The sequence below is a fragment of the Lygodium microphyllum genome, chromosome 7 (assembly GCF_053477565.2).
Source record: "Lygodium microphyllum isolate KBCC chromosome 7, Lygodium_microphyllum_v1.1.10, whole genome shotgun sequence".
Taxonomy (NCBI): domain Eukaryota; kingdom Viridiplantae; phylum Streptophyta; class Polypodiopsida; order Schizaeales; family Lygodiaceae; genus Lygodium; species Lygodium microphyllum.
Genome location: NC_141141.1, coordinates 113,262,494 through 113,283,501, shown reverse-complemented (window position 1 = coordinate 113,283,501; position 21,008 = coordinate 113,262,494). Strand labels below are relative to the sequence as shown.

The window sequence follows — 21,008 nt, the reverse complement described above, 5'->3', positions numbered from 1 at the left end:
AGCTGTTGGACGATGAGATCATCCGAAGTTGAGTGTGCGGCGCTATGCAAAGAATGGTACTCAAAGCTAATCATTCCTGTGTGGGCGCGAGAGTTGACTCGTTTGAGGAATGAAAATGGAAATGTCCGCGGGGCCTAGACGATGGAGAAGTAATATCCTGACGATCCAGGGCAATATAAAGAGAGCTTTACGAGAGTCGTCGACCAACGATCGATCGAGGCAGTTTCTCTAGTAGTATTTGCGCTTGACTCAGGATCTAGTGCGTATCCTGATCCTGTGTTTCCAACTCAAAGAACTAGCTGTGGCCTGCAGAGGGCAATCGGCCTGCATTAGCACTTTGCATCATATCTAGATTATAATGGCGTCGCTACGACAGATCATCAAGCTTTTGCTGAATACTCCCTTACGTATAGTAGGGTCCGTCGACCGAAGTAGGCAATTAAATCTACTGCATCTGCAACATGGCTGCAGGCAGCTAGAGGTACTGTTGTTGCTACTGATTATTGTGAGGAGCTCTGGCACTTGCAGCACGAACGCTGTGAATGCTCAGGCTTCCTCGACGCCGGTACTTAACCTGAGCAGCAGCACGAATTATACTGGCAATGATACGTCCGCGCAGCCTCTCCGCTACGAGTTCTATCTGCACATGACCATCTTCAACGCGGCGGTGGGGAATACCGACTTCACGGGCGTGTATGGGCCCTCCCCACTGCCAGCCTCCGTCTCCAACCCCACCAACTTCGGCGTGGTGACCACCTTCGATGCCCCTCTCACGCTGGCGCCCTCCAACTCGTCCTCGCCGGCGGGGACGGGCCAGGGCATCTACGTGTTCGACAGTCTCAAAGGCCTGGTGCTGTTCCACGTGTTCACGGCCACCATCGACGACGGGGTGCATAAGGGGACGTTGTGCCTGATGGGGCAGATGGTGGAGTCGGACGCGGAGCGCATCCTCGCGGTGGTGGGCGGCACCGGCGACTTCTTGCTGGCCCGGGGGTTCGCCACCAACCGCCTGGTGGAGCTCGTGCCGACCCCTCCCCCGGCCCGATGGACCCTCTCTTTCGACCTCCAGCTCTACTATCACTAAAACTAGCTTCTTCCATGCTTCACACACGTTCAGCCTACATTCGTAATTCCCTCCAATAGAATCTCATAGACCATGCTCAGCAGAAACCTCTCCTCTCTTCCTTTACTTAATGAGGGGCCTTCAACAGCCTCCCTCTAGAGTCTACCTCCTACTTTGTAGCTCAAACTCCCTCTACCGTATCTTTGTAGATCAAACTTATGTAGGGGCATAAACTTAGTTGTGCGTACTTCAATAAACACAAGGTCTTTCAATACACCATCGCTCTACCTAATACTTTGTAGATCAAACCTATGTACGGGCTTAAAGTTAGTTCTAAAGTTTGTGATGGTTGTTGCCGTATACAATCAAGCAACATCGATCTATTCTCCTATCCAGCAATCTTATAGGTTTGATAATCCAAACATGGGTGCTTAAAGTGCCTAGAATGCATGGAAATGAAAAAGCTACACCTTCCACTACAATAAAATGGAAGCACAAACACATGCCCTACACTTGCACTGCTGGGCACATCTAGCATTGTGTATAAAGTTGTGCTTAATTATATGGACAAAGCAAACACTCTTACACGCATTTACACTCATATAAATGCATATTAAACTAGGCTCTAAGGCACAAACACACACCATTGTAAACATGCTATAATCGATTGAATTGCTCTCGGGATATGCATCTATAATAAAGAAGACATACATGTCACATGCATTCAAGGGATATGAAAATTTTCATTTATTTACAAGTTAGTATAAGGCAATATAATAACCCCTTTTCCTAAAACTTTTGAGTTCTTATTTTTGGTTTGTAATAAAAAAGTTGCCAAATATTCCAACTCTTTTGATGATTGCACATTGTATACTTACATTTGAACGTGCATCCCCCCTAGAGCTACAATTGCGACTTATATGGCAAGCCTAATTTTGTTCTTTCTTTCATAAAGAAGGAAAAAGTAATATAAACACACTATAAAATTCCAACACACACACACACAAATATTCAAGGCATAGTGTGAGAGCTACTGCAATGTGAAGGGAAGCTATCCTAGAAGAAGAATAAAAACAAGAATCCAAGGACTACCAAATCAAAGGTGTGGTTTTTGCTTATTTTATCATGTTTAGAGTTAAGGGTTTGGGATACAATTTCTCTTATTTGTTGCTATTTTGATGTAAGATTATACATACTAGGTCATGGCTATAAGCATGTTGACCACACACGTGTTTTTTGCAATAAAAAATGTCTACAATTACGGCCTTAAACATGATGCTTTCAAGAATAAGCACACAATCACATGCACAGTGAAACATCTTGTATGTTCTATAGTCCTTCTATTTGTTTCTCAAATCTATTGTTTTTTAATTTGATATTATATTGTTATTCTATCTTTTGCTTTTATTTTTAATTATATGTATTTTAAGTATATTGATTTATGATTGGTTTGAGTGTACGAAGGTTTTTCAAGCTAAATGCATAGGCATGGAATTTTTGTTGGCAATCATCGAGCTCCGTCTGTGTATGTGCGTGCCTGCCTACCTGACTGCGTCCGTGTGTGGTTATTTTTTTTTGTGAACATCTTCTCCCGCCATGGATGCCATCGACACCATTGTGAGGCGCGTCAAGGAGCCCGCCGCGAACACGAGCCATATCAATACATTCGCTACCTTCTTCCCTTTCCCCATGGCCTGCCTGCCTCTCTCTCTCTCCGTGCGTCTTCATCGATGGCGCCCCCTTCTACGTGAAGCCCAAGAATCTCCGTAGGATCACTCACAAGCTCGAGTTTCGCAAGTACGACCCAATCGTCAAGAAGCACGTCCTCCAGCCAGCGAGAGGAGAGAGAGAGAGCATCTTCTCAAGGCGGCACTTCTCAAGGAGAGAAAGAATGAAGGGCGCCATTTTTGGCCATTCGATTGCTAATTGGAGTGAGAGGGAAGTCCAAGACAGCAGAAAGAAGTCAATTCAATTCAATTAATCTTCAAAATAATGCCAATTATTGTTCTTCTCGTCCATCGCCATGTCTTTCCTCTAATAGCCAAAATGGAGCATCAATGTAACCATATAATCAGAGATCATAGGTTGGTAGAAGAATTTCTTCTCGTCAAATCGCTCTATCTCGCGCAGGAGTTGGCGGACAGATTAAAAAGATATTGAATTAGTCTCCATCTCCCTCATAAGTCATCGCCTCCTCAACTTAAAACCATAGCTAAAATTAACTCTTCAATCCTTTTAAACCCTTTAAGGGTGGTTTACATTGAGCTAAAGAGCAATAGAGCGCGAGAGATCGAAGGAAAAAAAGACTATAGTATAAGCTCGCGATGGAGACGATTGGCTGGAGGATACCCTTGGCTGGACTATAGGGGGACACGGTCTCCAAGGACGTGACGACGACCCGCGATTTTACACGTAAGTGTCTTAATTCGTTTATCTAAAGTAAATGATATGGCATGATAATTTCTTTAGTTTAATATTTTTAAAATATGTCTTTAAACCTGTTTTCTCATGCTACGTGGTTGTTTGCATTTATCTGAACTGGTTTTTATTTATTAAAAATCAAAAACAGTCGAAAACACTAAAAAATGACTCAAATTTATCATAAATAAAATTTTATAAAATTACTGATTGAAAATTTATAAGTTCTGATATTTTTCCTATAAAGCTTATGAGTCAAGGAATTTACTGAATTTCTATCAAGATTTTTAAAGATGTTTTGTTATATTTAAAAATTAGAAAAGAGTTATATTTAGGGAAAAAGCATAGTTTTTCTTTACGTAAAATGTGTTATTTATTGATATAAACTATGGATTCTTAGTGAAATATTGGAAACAAAATCTTTGATTTGTTAGTGCATTTATGTTGTAAGGGTTAAAGTAAAGAAACAATAATTTAATAATATTTTACTAAAAAATGTTTGTATAAAGATATGGTGTTTTGGTTTTGATAAGAGGAATTACACATGTCGTGGACATTTATGAAACATGGGAGGGTACAAATAAATTAAAAAAACTTAACAACACTTTATAATAATTAATAATGTTATGTTGCTATTACAAAATTTAGTTTAAATTAAAACCAAAATAAAATCAAATAATTTAACGATTGGATGGCATGGGGGAAAAAGCCTCAGCATCTATATTAAATTTTTACATGTTATTCATTTTACAACCAATTTCTTAAATACATGGAGTGGAGGGCCACTAGGATAATTTAAAGAAAACTAAGGGGATATACGGGATTTAAAATGAACGTTGTATGTGAACCATAAGAGTGTGGAAAGAACTTGTTTTATCATGCTTGATACTGGTTATAAAAGAGGAAAAGAAATGACGTGATTTTTGCATAACGAAAAAATTATTTAAAAATTAAAAGCAACGACGAAATTTATATACGGAGTGGGAAACGTCTACCAAGGGAGATTAAAATTTAGGGGTTTATGGTACGTCAGAAAATTTGATTTGAATGTTTGTTTAAAATTAAACAAATAAAAAGAATTAATTTTAATCAGGTGGAGAAAAACATAAAAATGAATTTTAAATGGAGATATACAAATAGATCTAAGAGATCTATATCCCTGAAACAACCTTTCCAAAGTCAAACATTAAAAACATTTCCTGGATAAACCGCCACTAGCATGGTAGGAGAACATTATGAGGAGCTGCCCCTGAGAGATGGGGAGAAACCATAATCATCTTGGGTTTGGCAATTTAGTGCCCAGTATAATTTATTGAAGTTTAGAATCTTTGCAATTGGACTACTACAAACAACGTTTTAGATATTAGGGAAGGTTAAGTCGAATTAAAACAATTAGTGCAATAATCACTTGTTTAGTGCAACAACTCTTAGGAGTTGGCTTGTTAACCTGGGTAAAAGTGGCTTGGTCTTTGGCCAGTCACTACTAGTGGATATGCATTTTCCCTTGGTAGTAGTATGGTCAGCTCTAGCAGTAAGAAGCAACCTACAGTTGCACTCTCTAGTACTGAGGCAAAGTATAGAGGTGTTGCACTAGCTGCATGTGAGGCAACATGGCTCATGAAGCTTCTTGATGATTTGGGCATGCAGGAAGTCATGCCTGTCACACTCTATTATCACAGCATGATTAGTGTGCTCCTAGCCAGTAATTCTGTCTATCATGCTAGGACTAAGCACATTGAGGTACACTATCACTTCATCAGGGAAAAAGTGATTGCAAGTGACATTGATTTGGTCCATGTGAGGACAGAAGACCAAGTTGTAGATATCTTTACCAAGTCATTGGGTAAAGATAAGTTTGTGCATTTCAAAGAGTTACTTGGAGTGAAGTACCCCACTTGAGCTTGAGGGGGAGTGTTGAGATTCAAGCTCATTAGTCTTCTGTCAGTTGTTTACCTTAGTGAATAAGGTTAAGTCACACTGACTTAACCATGATTAGATCTAGGTCAATTGATCTTTGTATGTGTGTTGTACACACAGTTGATTTTTGAGACTATGTGTTAATGGAATTATAGGGAGCATGTCTGCTACCTTGATGCATGTGCCTTTGTCTCCATTCTTTCTCTCTGAACTTTAATTGTAGTAAAGGTAGTTTTAGATTGATCTTCAGAATGAATTAGTACTTGGTTGTAGCTGCTAAACCCATCCATGAAAGAATATAGCTCATGGCCTGCAACTTTATCAAGTACCTGATTTGTAAATGGCAAAGGAAAATGATCTTTATGTGTTTTACTATTTAACTTTCTATAATCAATACAAATGTGAATCTTCTTACTATTCTTCTCGAGTACTACCATAATAGAGGAAAGCCATTCACTATATGCAACAGGATATATAAATCACGCATCAAGAAGTTTAGTGATCTCAGTTTTGACCAGTTCAGCATACAAAGGATTTGTTCGTCATTGGCATTGACATACAGGTTTGTACATGGTTCTAGATCAATATAATGCTAACAAAGTTAAGCTTTAATACTTTTAAGGTTAGTATAGGACCAATAAATTTCCCTAACATGTTCACATAATACCTCGTCAATCTTGGGATTCCAATTGAGCTCCTAGATTTAAATATTTCCCTTCTTCCATTTCTATTTTAACTACTTCTACTTCGGGCTCCTCAAGAAACAAAGAGGCAATTTTTGAGGCTTGATTGTAGCTATATTCTCAGATATCCCCATTGATACATTTTCAAGAAAACTATTCCTGGCACTCGAGTCTGGTTCTTCTTCCCTCGGATTCATAGAATGTACCAAGGGTAAAGCCCTATAGGGAATAATAGTGAGATTGTCTTGAGTAGCACCATCAACCTCTATTCCATAGACATTTGCTATCTTAGAAAATGATTCTGTAATATATATTTCCCAGTTTTTACCCAAGCAACCATTAGTGGCATTTAAATCCTTATTATCCTTCATTATAAATGAGGATGGGATAGAATCAATTATGATAGGTATCTTCTCTGAATCACATGGATATTGAGCATGTAACTTACGATGATATTGACGTAAGATTTTATTATTCTTTTCTAAACATTCTTGATCATCTAAACTCCAAGACCATTGGTTATCCTTAAGCTTAAGAATTAATGAATGCACATCCTCGTTGTCCTCACCTTGAATTTGACAACCCAGATAATGTATGACTTATTTAAGTTCTACAAAATCCCTAGGTGTCGCAGGTTCAAAACATCTAAGTTGTGGTTCCTTTCCATTCGCATAGATAGTAAAATCCATCACCCTTTCTTTTGCATGAGGTAATACAATCTCTGACATATTTTGCACATTGATCTTAGTGGGTTTAGATTAGACTCATTGATAACCAACTAGTGGTCCCTTAGAGCAATGATACATCTTCTGTGTAATTCCATTGAAGCCCTTAAAAGGGATGATAGAACCAAGGAGCACTAGTAGGGTTTTTCATTCGAGTTTTTGGTTCAAAAGTACACTTAGATTTATCTTTTTTCCAAAATCTATTAGTCTTTTCATATTCGTCCCAATAGTTCCTATCTATAGGTAAGCCTTGTTCCATCTATAACTCCCCACTACTAAATTTTGACCTCTATTCTTTTAAATACAACTCTAGAAGTGAAATTTCATCTAAATATTACCTTTCTCTAAATTGAAATTCTGCCTTTTCCTTTTGTAATTCAGTAATCTTCTTCATTGCTTCATTTACAACAGTCATTGCTACCTCATGTTCTACTTCCAAAGCCTTGTTTTCTCTAATAATCCTAACATAATTACCATGATGTTCACCACATGTTTGTGAAAACATTTGTAAGGTCGAAGCTCAGTCATCCTCATCATCATGTGATATTGGTCTTTGTAATGGTCTGTACCCATGATGTTCACTAGATGTTTGTGCAAGCCTACATAAGACCGAAGTTGAGTCATCCTCATCAGCATGCGATATTGGTCTTTGTAATGGTTTGCACCCATTCCTACTCCTCCATTCTCTTTCCTTTCTTTCTAATAGGGGGCAATTAGTTCTTTTAGCTATATCTGGCAATTGTTCAAATCCAAAGGGTAGAGCATTTTTCTCATAAGGGAAAGCAGTATAGACCCTACTCTCCGACATGCCATTATTATTCTTAGTAACATCAAATTCGTCCATATTTTCCAAAGAGGTCGTTGAGATGTCATCTACATTAAATGTCACTAACTCAGATATCTCTTCCTCTTCTCATTCATCCGTAGAAATCACTTTTGCCTTGCTATACATAAAAAGCGCATCTTCTTGATTATTTTCTTCCCGATCCATGGATAATCGCGAATATGTTTCAAGCGAATCAAAGTATTATGTTTCCCTTGTAGAAAGCATTAAGAAATTTAGGGTTGTATCTTTAAATGTAGACAACCAGTGAGTAATATCACTATCTGAATCATTGTTCGATGAAAATGTTACAGCATATTCACCAATACCCATCTCTTCTAGCTTGTGAGGCTGATGTGTTGTATTTACCTCCACTTTTTTAGCTCTTGTTGGGTGTTGTGTTTTAAATGACCACTCATAAGGTATTTCATTATCAGTCCTCTCCATTTCCAGATCGTAGAGTTCACTATTAGATTTCTCATCCATTTCACTAACCATCTCATCTCCTAACTCTTTCAAAAATCCTTTTGAAATAACTTGTATTTTAACCCTATCATTTTTAGGACCAATCACAATTGAATCCTTGAACCAAACTTCAGTGTATCTAGCTTGATATAACGAAGGTCGACCCAGCAACATAGAATACGTAGAGATATTTGACAATGAGCGAACTACTGAGTAATTCACATGAAATTCTAGGCCAACAATTTCAGATTTCACATTTTGAAGTAATCCTAAAGGGATGACTTTCCTTTATCAACCACATGTAAAACTATATGGGTAGGATTTAGATTCTTCAACCCTAATTCTTGTATCATTTATTCTATCATCAAATTGACTGCTGAGCCACCATCTAATTGCACTTCATTCAGCAAGTGGCCATTAATAGTAGTATCTATAGCTGGAACTCCTAGATCCACAAACAAATCTACTATTTTTACGTCCTTAATTGTTTTTCTTTTAGAAGAACTTGCGGTTACTTTAGGATCATTAATCTAGATCCTCTTCCTTTGACGCCGAACTAATTTATGATAAAGCTACTTTTGACATGTAGGCGCTATTTCTAGCAATTTTTGAAGGTTATTTGTCAAAGATACTTGTTCTAACGCAGCCCAAAGATCATAGGTCTTGTTCACAGATTGTGCCTGCTCTTTACTTCCTTCCTTAAGAGGAATCATTCTTTCAGGAAAAGGGATACTCCTACTTGAATCTTAGGATTGCTAAAGGCACAAGTATTCAAGGAATGTTGTGGAAAATCTGACTCAAGTAGCTCTACATTAGGATCTATATCCTTAGATTTATCCTTTGCCACTCCCTTTAATTGTAGACTTTCTTTCTCCAGACCTTGCTCCTCTCATTGCTGCTTTTTCACTCTAGTAACCACACCAATCATGGGGTTAGCCTTAAAGGTCACCCTATGGGATATGAATTTTGGACATAACTCCATTCACTTACCTTGTTGTTTCTACTTCAACTAAATTTGCAGATGAGGTCAAGGGTTCATTAGAAAATTTCTTACCCCTGTCATTACTTTTGTTATCTTCTCACTTAGGGAAATCATGTTCTTCCTGATGCGCTTTGCCACTACATCTCTTGCAAAGAGGAGTAAAGTCTTGATTTTTACGTGCATTTGGACAATATGTAGCTATATGACCTTCCTGTTGGCATCAATAATAAATTACTTGTCCCCTAGGCCTTTGTTGTCCATTTTTGCCCTGTTGGATTACGAAAAGTTACATTATTTATCCTAAAAGGAGAATTTCTTCCTCTATTTCCATCACTATTGTAATTATTTCGGGGTACTGGGGGTCTACCTTGGGTTGGTAATCCTCTCGACCTAAAAGGTTGATTTGGTGGTCCAATCGCATAAGTCGTATTATTACGATCCATGTAATTGTAATTCGTTTGCATTGAAGGAGCTTGTTGTTTCTCTTGACCTATCTTATGCCAACAATTTGTATCTAGATGCCTTGTCTTACGACAAAAAGTGCAAAATGGTGGATGGTCATGCATTAATGTCTTGAAGGCATTAGAAATCTGTAGCCACATGGCCGTACCCATGACACTTACCACCCTAGATATTTGATATAGGTGGGTTTGGAGTTGAGCTTTTGGAGGATTGTTGTGCATTAGAAAACTGTGTTGTTATCGAATAAATTTCTTTAAAAGGTGTTTGCACTGCACTCATAATTTCCTCCTTCAACTTTCCTTAGGATTTTGCAATAATATCAACTACTTTCGCTTCATCAAGAGGGGACTGAGATTGAGGCATAGAAGGCATTTCTGTTTGCATCATATAGACTGGAATTGAGATATATGGATTTCAATGTATACTTGACACATTTGGACTTGTAGCTATCGATGCATTTAAAGGAATGGTCACATAAGGCATGTTCTTCGATATCCTGCTTGAAGTGCTTGGATATTCCATCCGTGGTTCTTTAAATAAGTCCCTTCATCATTGTTGGCTAAGTTTCACTTCTTCCCACCATCTGGCATGTGTTTTAGCAACTGCCAACGTAGCTGGACATTGTAGGCTAATATGCTGATGACTTTCAGGATTAAGCCCATCAATAAATTTATGCTTTTGCGTAGGTTAATTAGGAGTTGGATTCATCTTTTGAATAATTATCTCCATGCGTTCAATGTAATGTTGAACACTTTCAGTTGTTCCTTGGGACAAATAATCTAATTGAAGGGCTAGTCCGTCTTGGAAACCTTGCCATCAAAATTTTTCTAGGAACACTCTTGATAAGGCTGCATATGTTACTTTATGTTGGGCATCTAGGTTCTCGTACCACCTTACTGCCTTATCTTCTAATGTTACAGGGAAGATATGAAGATTTTGGTCATCATCTACTATCTCATTGGTGACACAGGTCACCTCAAATATTTGCAAGTGCACATCGAGATCCTCGTCCCACAATCCCCCAAATTGCGTGAAGTCAGCTTATCTGACTGGGTTGCAAGCCATTGTTTCTCTAAATAATATCTCCAACCCTAAATCTTGGGTAATATCCAACCACGAGGGTTCCTTAGGCTCCTTAAATAGTTGGCATAATCCAAAATTCACCTCTAAATCCCAATCAAAGGGTGATTCAATACTCCCTATTGTAGCATTAGCTTCACTCCCCCTACTTCCACTATTTTGTCTACTCCTTTTCCTAGTGGCACTACTAGTACTCGAGGCGACTTGATCCCATTGATATGATTTTAATTCACTTTCCTTTGACGGTGTTCTATCGAATGATATAATAGGCCTAAAAGGTTATGCGTTTGAGTTAGACACAACGTCTATCCCTTGATTCAATAATGCTTCCTTTTAGATTTAGAGAGCCAATGCGACTTTAGGCATTCGTATTAGTGTCCATGGTTCAAAATATTAGATTTTTTTGGACAAGTTTTTAGTCAATTTTTGATATTCTAGATATTATCTCTTGTAAAAATCCATAAAACTATAGATAATTTCTAGATTAGGAGGACATGTAAAAGAAAGCATGTATCTTTCAGCCAATTTAAGAGGATTTTGTGTAAAAAAAAGAGATTAGCAAAATCGCGCGACGCGCGATTGTTGTTTTCAGGTAGTGAACAACACTCCAAAAGTGATAGATGAAGAAGGAGTGATCTGGCAGGATTCTGGCTAGGTGTCCTGGTATTTAACCCCCCTTTTGAAGCCATTGGAAGCATCACATTGGCGATTTGAGTAGCATAGAGGAAGATATTATTCTGTACACATTTTTGTCTATTAGAGTTATATTTTCTCATAATGCTGAAAGAAACTGACACTTGATCTTGGAAAGAAGCCACCTCTAAAAGGATAATGCTAATACTTCTGTCTGAAGCTGATAACCAGATTTGTATTAAATGTTTCAATATTGTTGGATTAATTTTTTGTATGCTCAGCTGAAAACTTGTTTTTAGTCTTATCATTGCTGTAAAGATGAGGTCTCGTTGAAAGCTTGGTGGACACAAATCCTTACATCTTGTTTATTCATTTGTTTGATATTTTATCCTGAAATTTATCAAGGTCTTCTGAAGACGCGACTTTGCTTTCATAAATCCTTCGACATCTTTGGTGAACCCGACGTGAAAGGGTCGCATAAATTTCAGGATGGGAGATACTTCAGCCTCTATTTCAGCTTCTTCTACAACTCCAGCTGTGTCTATTTTAGCTCCATCAATGACTGCTGCGTCAAGTACTTCAACGGAGGATCTAAAACAGATTTTGCAGAATATGTCCATGTATATGCAGCTCCAAAATCAGAAACACAATTGTATATGCAGCAGCAACAACAATTGCATCAACAGCAGTTGTCTCAGCAAAGGCAACTCTATTCGGAGCAGGAGAATGCAAACAGCACGACTAAGGCTATTGAAGCAGTTGAGAGTGAGAAGAAGCTATTTGACGGGCGTAATGTTTCAGCATATTTGAAGACATATGAGATCAAGATGGGGTTTTTTGGAGTTCCTGCTGGCCTTATGAGTAAGTACTTCCTTCGTCTTGTCACACCTGCTTTGAGGACAAAAGTGACTGATCTTTTTATTCAAAATATACATTGGCAAGATTTTAAGAAGGCCTTGAAAGAAGAATACTTCCTTGAGGACTTTGGTATGGCTACGCGGCGGTCATTCCGAGAGTGGGTCTACATGCCAAACAAAGGTCTTGTTGCTTCAGAGTTGATTCGAGAATTCGAAGAGAGGTATAGTCAGCTTGATGCTATTGAACAAAGAGCATTGGATGTTGAAAAAGTTGAGCTTTTCTTGCAAGCTGCAGATCCTGCTCTTCAAGAAGAATTGGGTGAGCTTCTTGAAGATTGCACGAAGCCTATGGGTCTTAAAACTGATTGGCAGGATGCTCAGGATGCAGTCTCGACTTTGACCAAGAGGAGGATATGGAAGACTCGCCTACAGAATGGTTCCATGACACCTACACCATCATCAGCTCCTATGCCTACTTCTATCCCTGTTATTTCTTCTCCTCCTCAGCCAGTTTCTTGGCCTATGCCAGTGCCTACTGTTGCCACTCCACCTATTCCTCCTGTTCCACAACCGATGTCTACACCTTCTGCTCCAAAACCATCCACTCCATCGGTGCCTACCTCTATTGATGACATAATCAAAGGCATTACATATTTGACACTTGAGTCAGTCAAAGCGGAGTTAGTGGGAAAGTTGAAGGAGCAATTTGCTTCAAGTGTGCCTACTACTTCTTCTAGTGCTCCTACTGCACCTAGGAGTGCTCCTAGTGCACCTAGGAGAGATCGGAGATGTATTTGGTGTGATAGTACGGAGCATCAGCATTGCAGGGATTGTGACTCTTTCCAGGATGCAAGGAGGCAGAATTTGGTATATTGGGGGCAAGATGGTAAGATTTGGTTGACTGAGACAGGAGCTCCACTTGCTACCAACTTTGGTAAAGGTGGAATGAAGAAGTTAGTGGAGGACATGGCTGCGCGTACTTCTTATGTGACAGCTAGAGATGATGCTTCTGCATATGGAGTACAGATTGAGAAGGGATCAGAGACTCAGTCCGCGCTATGGACTTATGCTATGGAGACTGCAAACAAGGGAAAAATTCAGCAAACTGTTTTGACTAGTGCAGGCTCTAGCATCAGATCAGAGACAAGTTGGGACTCGCCTGTTGACATGTACTCTATTTATGCTTATTTGGCTAAATCTCATAGTGCAGATGTATTTGTTGAGGAGAAGCGTAAGAGGGATGAAGAAAATCCAAGTGCAGCTAAGAAGACTAGAGGGGGTGAGTTTGTTACTCCACCTACTGCAGGACCGTCTTCACGATCAGGGCCAGATCGACAGTTGGAGGATGCTCAAAAGAGAGAAAAGAGGTAAGAGCCTAGAGAGAGAAAGCAGCCAGGATTCAGATTGATGTCCGATATTGAGACATCTACAGACATGAAGAAAATCTTTAATGATAAGATACTTGGCAGTGAGGTGACTTTCACTATTTCTGAGATTTTGGGCATCTCAAAAAGAGAGTTTCAGGATCAGTTTCAGGAGGTCCTGAAGAGGAAAAGACATGCATTGGCTACCACTGATACACAGGGAGTTTTGATTGGAGAGTTGGATGAGGATGAGGATGAGGTTATGGTTGATAATGCTTCTATTTTTCCGCAGGTAGAGAAGAGGGTTCAACCTATGCATTATGCTGAAATTGATGAGCCTGTCATGATACCGCGTAGTCACTTTTTGCGGAGCCATTGGGCTAGGGCAACTACAGAGACGATGGTAAAGATTGGAGAGAAACAGGTGCCTTATGTTGCATTGGTTGATCATGGTTCAGAGATTAATCTCATAGTTCGTGGAGTTTATGAGAGTAACAGATGGCCTATGGATGTAGAGCATGGGTGGCGTATGAGAGCCGCCAATAACAGTGCAGGTGATTTATATGCTGCTTGCCCTAGTGTCACGATTTCTATTGGTGATGTAGAGGAAGATTTTCATTTCTTTGTGCAGGATTCATGCTCTTATCCCATAATTCTTGGTCAGCCATTCATTACAGAGATGCGCATGGAGACAAAGGTCATAGATGATGGATCTGCTTATGCACGGATTCGCAATAAAGATGGTATGAGAGCAGTTCAGTTTATGACTGTATGTGTGAAACATGTTAGAAATAGGGATACTCTCAGAGATACACCCTTACCCATTGTGAGGGATTCGGGTTTTCATTAGGTACCACCGTTTCGCGAGACGACGGTGGTACAGAGGAGAGGAGATTGGAGTTCTCGCCTCCTGGCAGCAGTGTTTTCTCCTCCGGTTATGTTGGGATTTCAGCAAGCAGTTCAATGAGTTATCAAAAGACTTCTAGGTTGCCTAGAGCTGCCAAGCAGTATATATGTAGGAAGGAGAAAAATTTGAAAAATGCAGGAATTTTGGAGGATGATGAGCACATAGATGGAATGTATGACAGTGTGATTTGTGTAGATACAATGACAGAAATGGGAGATATTCTGAAAATTGATATGCTGAATTGTCATGGTAATGTATTAGTGCAGTCCCTGGACATGTTTCATGAAATTGCAGATTTTATGTCACAGATTAAGTCAGAGGCTGAGGTAACTCAGCAAAAAGTGTTGAGTGTTGAAGAAATTCAGCAAACAGAGTTTCCAGCTGGTTATGATCAGCTTTCAGAGAGACAGAGGGCTCAAAATTTTCAGCCAACAGAGTTTACTGCTGAAATATTTCAACATTCAGAGTTTGGGGCTGTTTCTGTGCAGTCCATAGAGCAGAGGGCTGAGAATATTCAGCCATTGGAGTGCAGAATTGCTGATTTACAACAAGGTTTATGTAATGCAGAAGAGCATAATGAAGCCAGGGTTGACACGAAATACAAAACTGTGGATAAGAAGGTGAAGCCGGTTGCTGTACCGCTTCCACCTGACAGTGATCAGCAAATAGAGAGGGCTGCTAAACAGCAAATTTTGAGGAATCCGGAGCATATTGGTAATAAGTTTTCAGCAGAGACTCTTGCTGAATTGAAAATTGGAAATGGTGATTTCTTGTTACCCATAGAGAAGCAATGCTTTCAGGATATGCTTGAGCGTCATGGAAGGGGATTTGCTTTTTTCCCACATGAGATTGGATGTGTGAATCCTGATATTGTTGCTCCTATGGTCATTTTTACTATTCCTCATATCCCATGGAATCTTCGACCTATTCCAGTGCCTAAAGCACACTTGCCAAAGCTGATTGATTTATTGAATGAGAAAATCAGGATGGGAATCCTTGAGCCTTCATCTGCACCATACTCAAACAGGTGGTTTATAGTTCCAAAGAAAAATGGTACTCTCCGATTTATTCAGGACATGCAGCCAGTGAACAGAGTTACTATCAGGAATGTTGGTATAGGTCCAGTTGTGGATGAGTTTGCAGAGGCATTTGCTGGACGTGCCATCTATTCTTTGGGTGATTTGTATTCAGGATATGATCAGTTTCAGCTAGCTTTGGAAAGCAGGGACATAACCACCATGAGAACTCCTATTGGGCTTGTCAGGATGTGTACCTTGCCTCAAGGTGCCACTAATTCTGTTGCGCATATGATGAATGCCATGCATAAGGTCCTTCGTGATTACATACCTCAGCTTACTATGCCTTTCTTGGATGATGTGCCCATTAAGGGGTGTGCAGAAGAAGAGAAGAATGAGAGCCTAAATGAGCAGGGATGCAGATACTTTGTGGCTGATCATATTTCAGCATGTGAGAAGATTTTGGCCAGGTTAGAAGAAGTGAACTTCACACTTTCAGGGCAAAAATCTGTTTTTGGAGTGAATGAGGTTGTCATTGTTGGACATATGTGTGGATATTATGGTAGGAAACCTTCACATGATAAGGTGAATGCTATAGGCAAGATTGCAGAGTATTGTTCTACTACTTCGGAGGTACGGAGATTCATTGGTGCTTGTGTGTTTTATATGATTTGGATACCTCATTTTGCACACATAGCAGATTGTTTGTATCAGCTGCTTCGAAAGGGGCAGAAATTTTATTGGGATGAGAGCCACACTAGAGCCATGCGGAAATTGAAGAAGTTATTGCAGAATGCTCCTACTCTCAGAAAAGCGGATTATAATTGTGATAGGCCTATTGTATTGACAGTTGACACTAGTCCAATTGGCATAGGTTGGGCTATGGGTCAAGATGATGCAGATGGAAATAGGTATACTATTCGGTTTGGGGCGAAAGTCCTAAACGAGAGACATAGGAGATATCCGCAAATCAAGAGGGAGTTATTGGGGATTGTCACGGCTCTCAAATGTGACAAGGAGTACTTTATTGGAGCTTCAGTTGTGGTAGAGACGGATTGCTTGCCATTGATTGGCATGATCACGAGTTGCTCTACTCCGGATATAGCTATGTTGAGATGGATTGCATATATCAAGTCATTAAATCCGGAATTTAAACACATAGCAGGGAAAGATAATCCAGTGGCAGATATGTTGTCTAAAGCCAGATATGATGATGAGGAGACTCTACTTGCAGAAGAGGATGATGCAGAAATTTCAGCCACTATGGTTGATCATGTTTGTCATGTCTATGATATTGTGGGTTTCATAGAAGAACTTTATGTTGGAGATTGGTTGCAGATTGGCAGGTACCTTAGTACACTAAACAAAAGAGATGAATGGACGGATGAAGAGTTCAAGAAGATCAGAAGGAAAGCTTATGGTTATTTTCTCAAGGACGGATTTCTTTGGAAGCATCCGAAGAAAAGAAGCGGATTACCTTTGCGGGTTGTCTGCGATAGAGAAACACAGTTACAGGTGATGAGGGAGTTTCATGAGAGTCCTTGGGCTGGTCATAGAGGAGTATGGGCTACTTATGAGAAAATCAAGGAGAAATATTGGTGGAAAGGCATGTCTAGAGATGTTTCTCACTTTGTTGAGACTTGCAGAGACTGCAAGATGTATTCAGTAGTGCGTCATAGAGATGAGCTTCATCCGACCTATCCGCTATGCATTCATTATAAGTGGGTAGTTGATTTGGTTACCATGCCTATGGGTCTATGGCAGATGAGATACATTGTTTTGGCTAGAGAAGATCTTACTAATCATGTTGAGGGCAGATCTTTGAGAACGAAGACCACTAGTGCAGTGTGTAAGTTCTTATTGGAGGAAATTTTATGCAGGTATGGTTGTGTGGGTAAGATCACTGCGGATCGTGGTGAGTTGGATGCAGATGAAGCTAGGAATTTTTTCTCTCAGCTAGGAATCAAGCTGGCTCTAACCACAGCATATAATCCAGAGGGAAATGGAAAGAGTGAAAGAGGGCATCCGCCGATAGTGAAAGCATTAGCCAAAGCATGCAGAGGACGGATTGGAGAATGGCCAAGACTTCTACCATTTGCTTTATGGGCTGATCGTATGACTCATAGTGTTACCACAGGATATATGCCTGCAGAGTTGATGTATGGTCAGAAACCTGTTATGCCGATTGAGACCTGTGCTTTGACTTGGTCAGTTTTACCTTGGCAGGAGGATTTGACGAGAGAAGAGCTCTTAGCTCTTCGGATTCGACAGTTGGAGAGGAGACCTGAGGATATTCAGCTAGCTATTGACAGGTTGAAGGTTGCTAGACTAAGGAATAATGACAGGTTTGATAGTAGGCATTGCTTGCGGCCAAGAGCAATAGAAGAGGGAGATTGGGTATTGGTGTTTGATAGCAGTCTTGAAAATCAGCATACTGCACTTCGGAAGATGGTGAAAAGATGGTTTGGACCATACATAGTTAGACATGTCTTTGATAATGCAACATATGAGCTGACAGAATTGGATGGGACAATGCTTAGAGTGCCTATTGCTGGAAAAAGAATCAAGATTTTCAAGAAAAGAGATGATGAAGATTATACATTGGAAGAATTTGCAAGAGAAGAGCAATGAGAAGAAACTCCAATGAAAGAAACAGATGATATGACAGATAATCTTGTTGATCTACCGGAAATGCATAACGAAGAGATTGATCTGTTTGTGGATCTTGATGATAATGATCATGGGTAGTTGGCCCATCCGGAGGATGCGCAGGATTAGAGGGGGTGGATGTCGTATTGCTGTGCATTCGAGGTGTGTAAACCACCCAAAAGTCATGTGTATGATTTAAAACTTTGTACATACTTAGTTGTTATGTTTGCTCTTTCATTTTATGCCGAAGACAGAGAAGAATAAGGAATTTTGGTAGATTGGTGACTCGAGATGCAATCTCATGGACCACTTTGATTGTGACCAAGGGTTCGTTTGAAAGCTTGTGGCAACATCGAAGCCATTGAGCAGGGGAACCTAGTATTTATTCAGCTGACACTGGACAGTGTTGTATCTGATTTGGCCATTGGCACTGCACTGGTTGACATGTATGTGAAATGTGGGAGGATGGAAGATGTACGAAATGTTTTAATCGACTGCCTAAACAAGATAATGTCTCTTGGGGCTCAATTATCGCAGGGTATGCTCAGCGTGGGCAGGGGATACTGGCTCTCAAACTCTTCAAGAAAATGCAGTAACATGGCATGAAATCAGACGAGTTCATGTTCTCTACAGCTTTGAAGCATGTGAAACCACAGGCAATAGAGAATGGAGCGAACGAATATGTGCGAAATATCACTAATTAGTCGACTATTTTCAGGAAAAAGCTAATTTGGGGGCTGCTTTAGTAGTCGGAAAGGGGAGAAAAGAAAGGGCCGCTTTTGGAGAGGAATTGGGAAAGGGAGGCGCAGAAAACATGGAAGGAGGAGACTAAAAAAGGATTTTTCAAAAGCAAAAGGAAGGAGGGAATTACTGAAAAAGAGAGGAACGAGAAGGAAACAAAGGAGGCGAGAGTGCGGGACAAACAGGAAGAAAGGAGGGAATTACTGTGATAGAGAAGAGCATAGGAGAACAGGGATTGATTGTCTTCTTGAAGCGACAGGGACAGACCTCGTAGCATCGACGGCATTCAAGGGCTTTTACTCGAGAAGAAGAAGAAGGTTCAATTAAAGGTTTCGTCGTCATCTGCATTGGGAAGAACTTCTGGCAGGCCCTTGAGGCTTTCAAGGTCCACCTCCAATCCGCAGACTTTGTGACCATCGACCTTGAATTCAGTGGAATCCACAGCATCCCACCTCCGTATCGGTAGCCCTCAGACGTCCTGTTGTTCGATGTCGAGCAGTGCTATTGGTGGCTTAAGCACTTAACTGAAAAGTTTGCCGTTGTGCAGGCGAGGGTGCCCCAAAATCAGTCACAAGTAGCTTTCAATGCCTTATGTTCCCAGACATAAAGGGTCAACGTTTGAGAACGATTAAGGATGACATTAGGCGCAAACGTTTATGGCATATGCAAGCAATTCAGAATAGAGGAAACAGGAGATGGTAACATTGGTTTCGACGGGCCAGAGGTTCAGGAAGGTCAAGGAATTCAAATTCGAATTGCTCGATCAGATGGCGTGAGCTTGAAAGCGGTTACAAATGGCATTTTCAATATTGAAGGAGGACATTGAACCATCGTCTTCAACCGCTTCCTGGGAATAAAAGAGAAGGGCCTTAAAACACTTGATCGTGTGCAGATGATGGATGGCACAGCAGTGCTAAAAAGTATGAAAGAAGTAGCAGACAAAATGATCAGATTATAGGTGACATGTTATTCTGCATGTTGCTGATCATCATAAGGCAGTAACTCCACAATATCATGGATTGAAGGTTGTGTCAGCAATTTCAAAAGGGATTTCAGGACAGGATTAAAGAGAAATTGTATTAATGGAAATTGAACTGCTAATAGGTCACAGAATCATTGTGTTCTTATGCCTTTCAGTGCAGGACTGAATGATCTTCTTTCATCTGAGAAATACTTACAACACATGAGCCAACTATGCTTCCTATTTGACAATCAGATTACATTGTGATAAATACATCTGTGCTGTCCAGCATATTTGACAATTTGAACTAGAGACTTACCAGTCACATATAGAGTGTTGATTCAACTCTTGAAAATACCCTGACATAACTCTATAGCTAATTAACAAGTTGATCCAAAGGTCATGAATCGTATAATGCAGCAATATGCCTGGTTAACAATATGACCAAGACAAGTTACATTAACTCAAAAATCAGATTGCAACTACTGATGGTATGTTTATGAAGATGATGCAATAGTACTTGCTGCACATGATTACGGTTGTTGTTCATATGTTGAAATTATTAACATGAAAGAGAAAAATGTGCTATACATTGCCACAAATCAGTTTGTCGGCTTATGGAGAATGTAAAAGAATATATGGTTCTTGATCATTCCGTGTCCAACCCTCTTGATCTTGGAAAGGAGCCACCTCTGAAAGGATAATGCTAATACTTCTGTCTGAAGCTGATAACCAGATTTGTATTAAATGTTTCAATATTGAAAGATGAATTCTATGCTCAACTGAAAACTTGCTTTTAGTCTTATCATTGTTGTAAAGACGAGGTCTCGTTGAAAGCTTGGTGGACACAAATCCTTACATCTTGTTTATTCATTTGTTTGATCTTTTATCCTGAAATTTATCAAGGTCTTCCGAAGACGCGACTTTGCTTTCATAAATCCTTCGACAACGCTGGAGGCTATTCATGAGCATCCTATATCTGATGGTTTAGTTGATAGGCTTGACTTAGATAGTGTGGATGATTTTGGATTAGGGTTATTATTTGCAGTAGAAAATCTTAGGGAGCTGAAATATTTTAGTTTAGATATTTTGTTTTCTTAGAGTCTTTTGGGGTTTTTACTTTATTCTACATATTTGAAAAAAAATATTAAAAATAAAAAATATTTTGGTTTATTGATACCTTTACATTTTAGGTCTTAGCACACTTTAGTTTAGATAGTCTTCACATGGTTAGGTAGTTAGTTGCATGCACGATTGGGATA

The 21,008-nt window shown here is 39.7% G+C and overlaps 1 protein-coding gene across 1 annotated transcript; it reads left to right on the top strand.

Moving 5' to 3' along the window:
- The first annotated feature begins 219 nt into the window (after positions 1–219).
- On the top strand, positions 220–1,576 carry LOC148033851 (dirigent protein-like). Its single transcript, XM_087682371.1, has one exon. The coding sequence runs from the start codon at positions 359–361 to the stop codon at positions 1,082–1,084; it is 726 nt and encodes a 241-aa protein (XP_087538497.1). The 5' UTR covers positions 220–358; the 3' UTR covers positions 1,085–1,576.
- Positions 1,577–21,008: the final 19,432 nt, after the last annotated feature.

Excerpts from the sequence above, each read along its gene's own strand:
- LOC148033851 (XM_087682371.1), top strand. The coding sequence starts at position 359 with ATGGCGTCGCTACGACAGATCATCAAGCTTTTGCTGAATACTCCCTTA.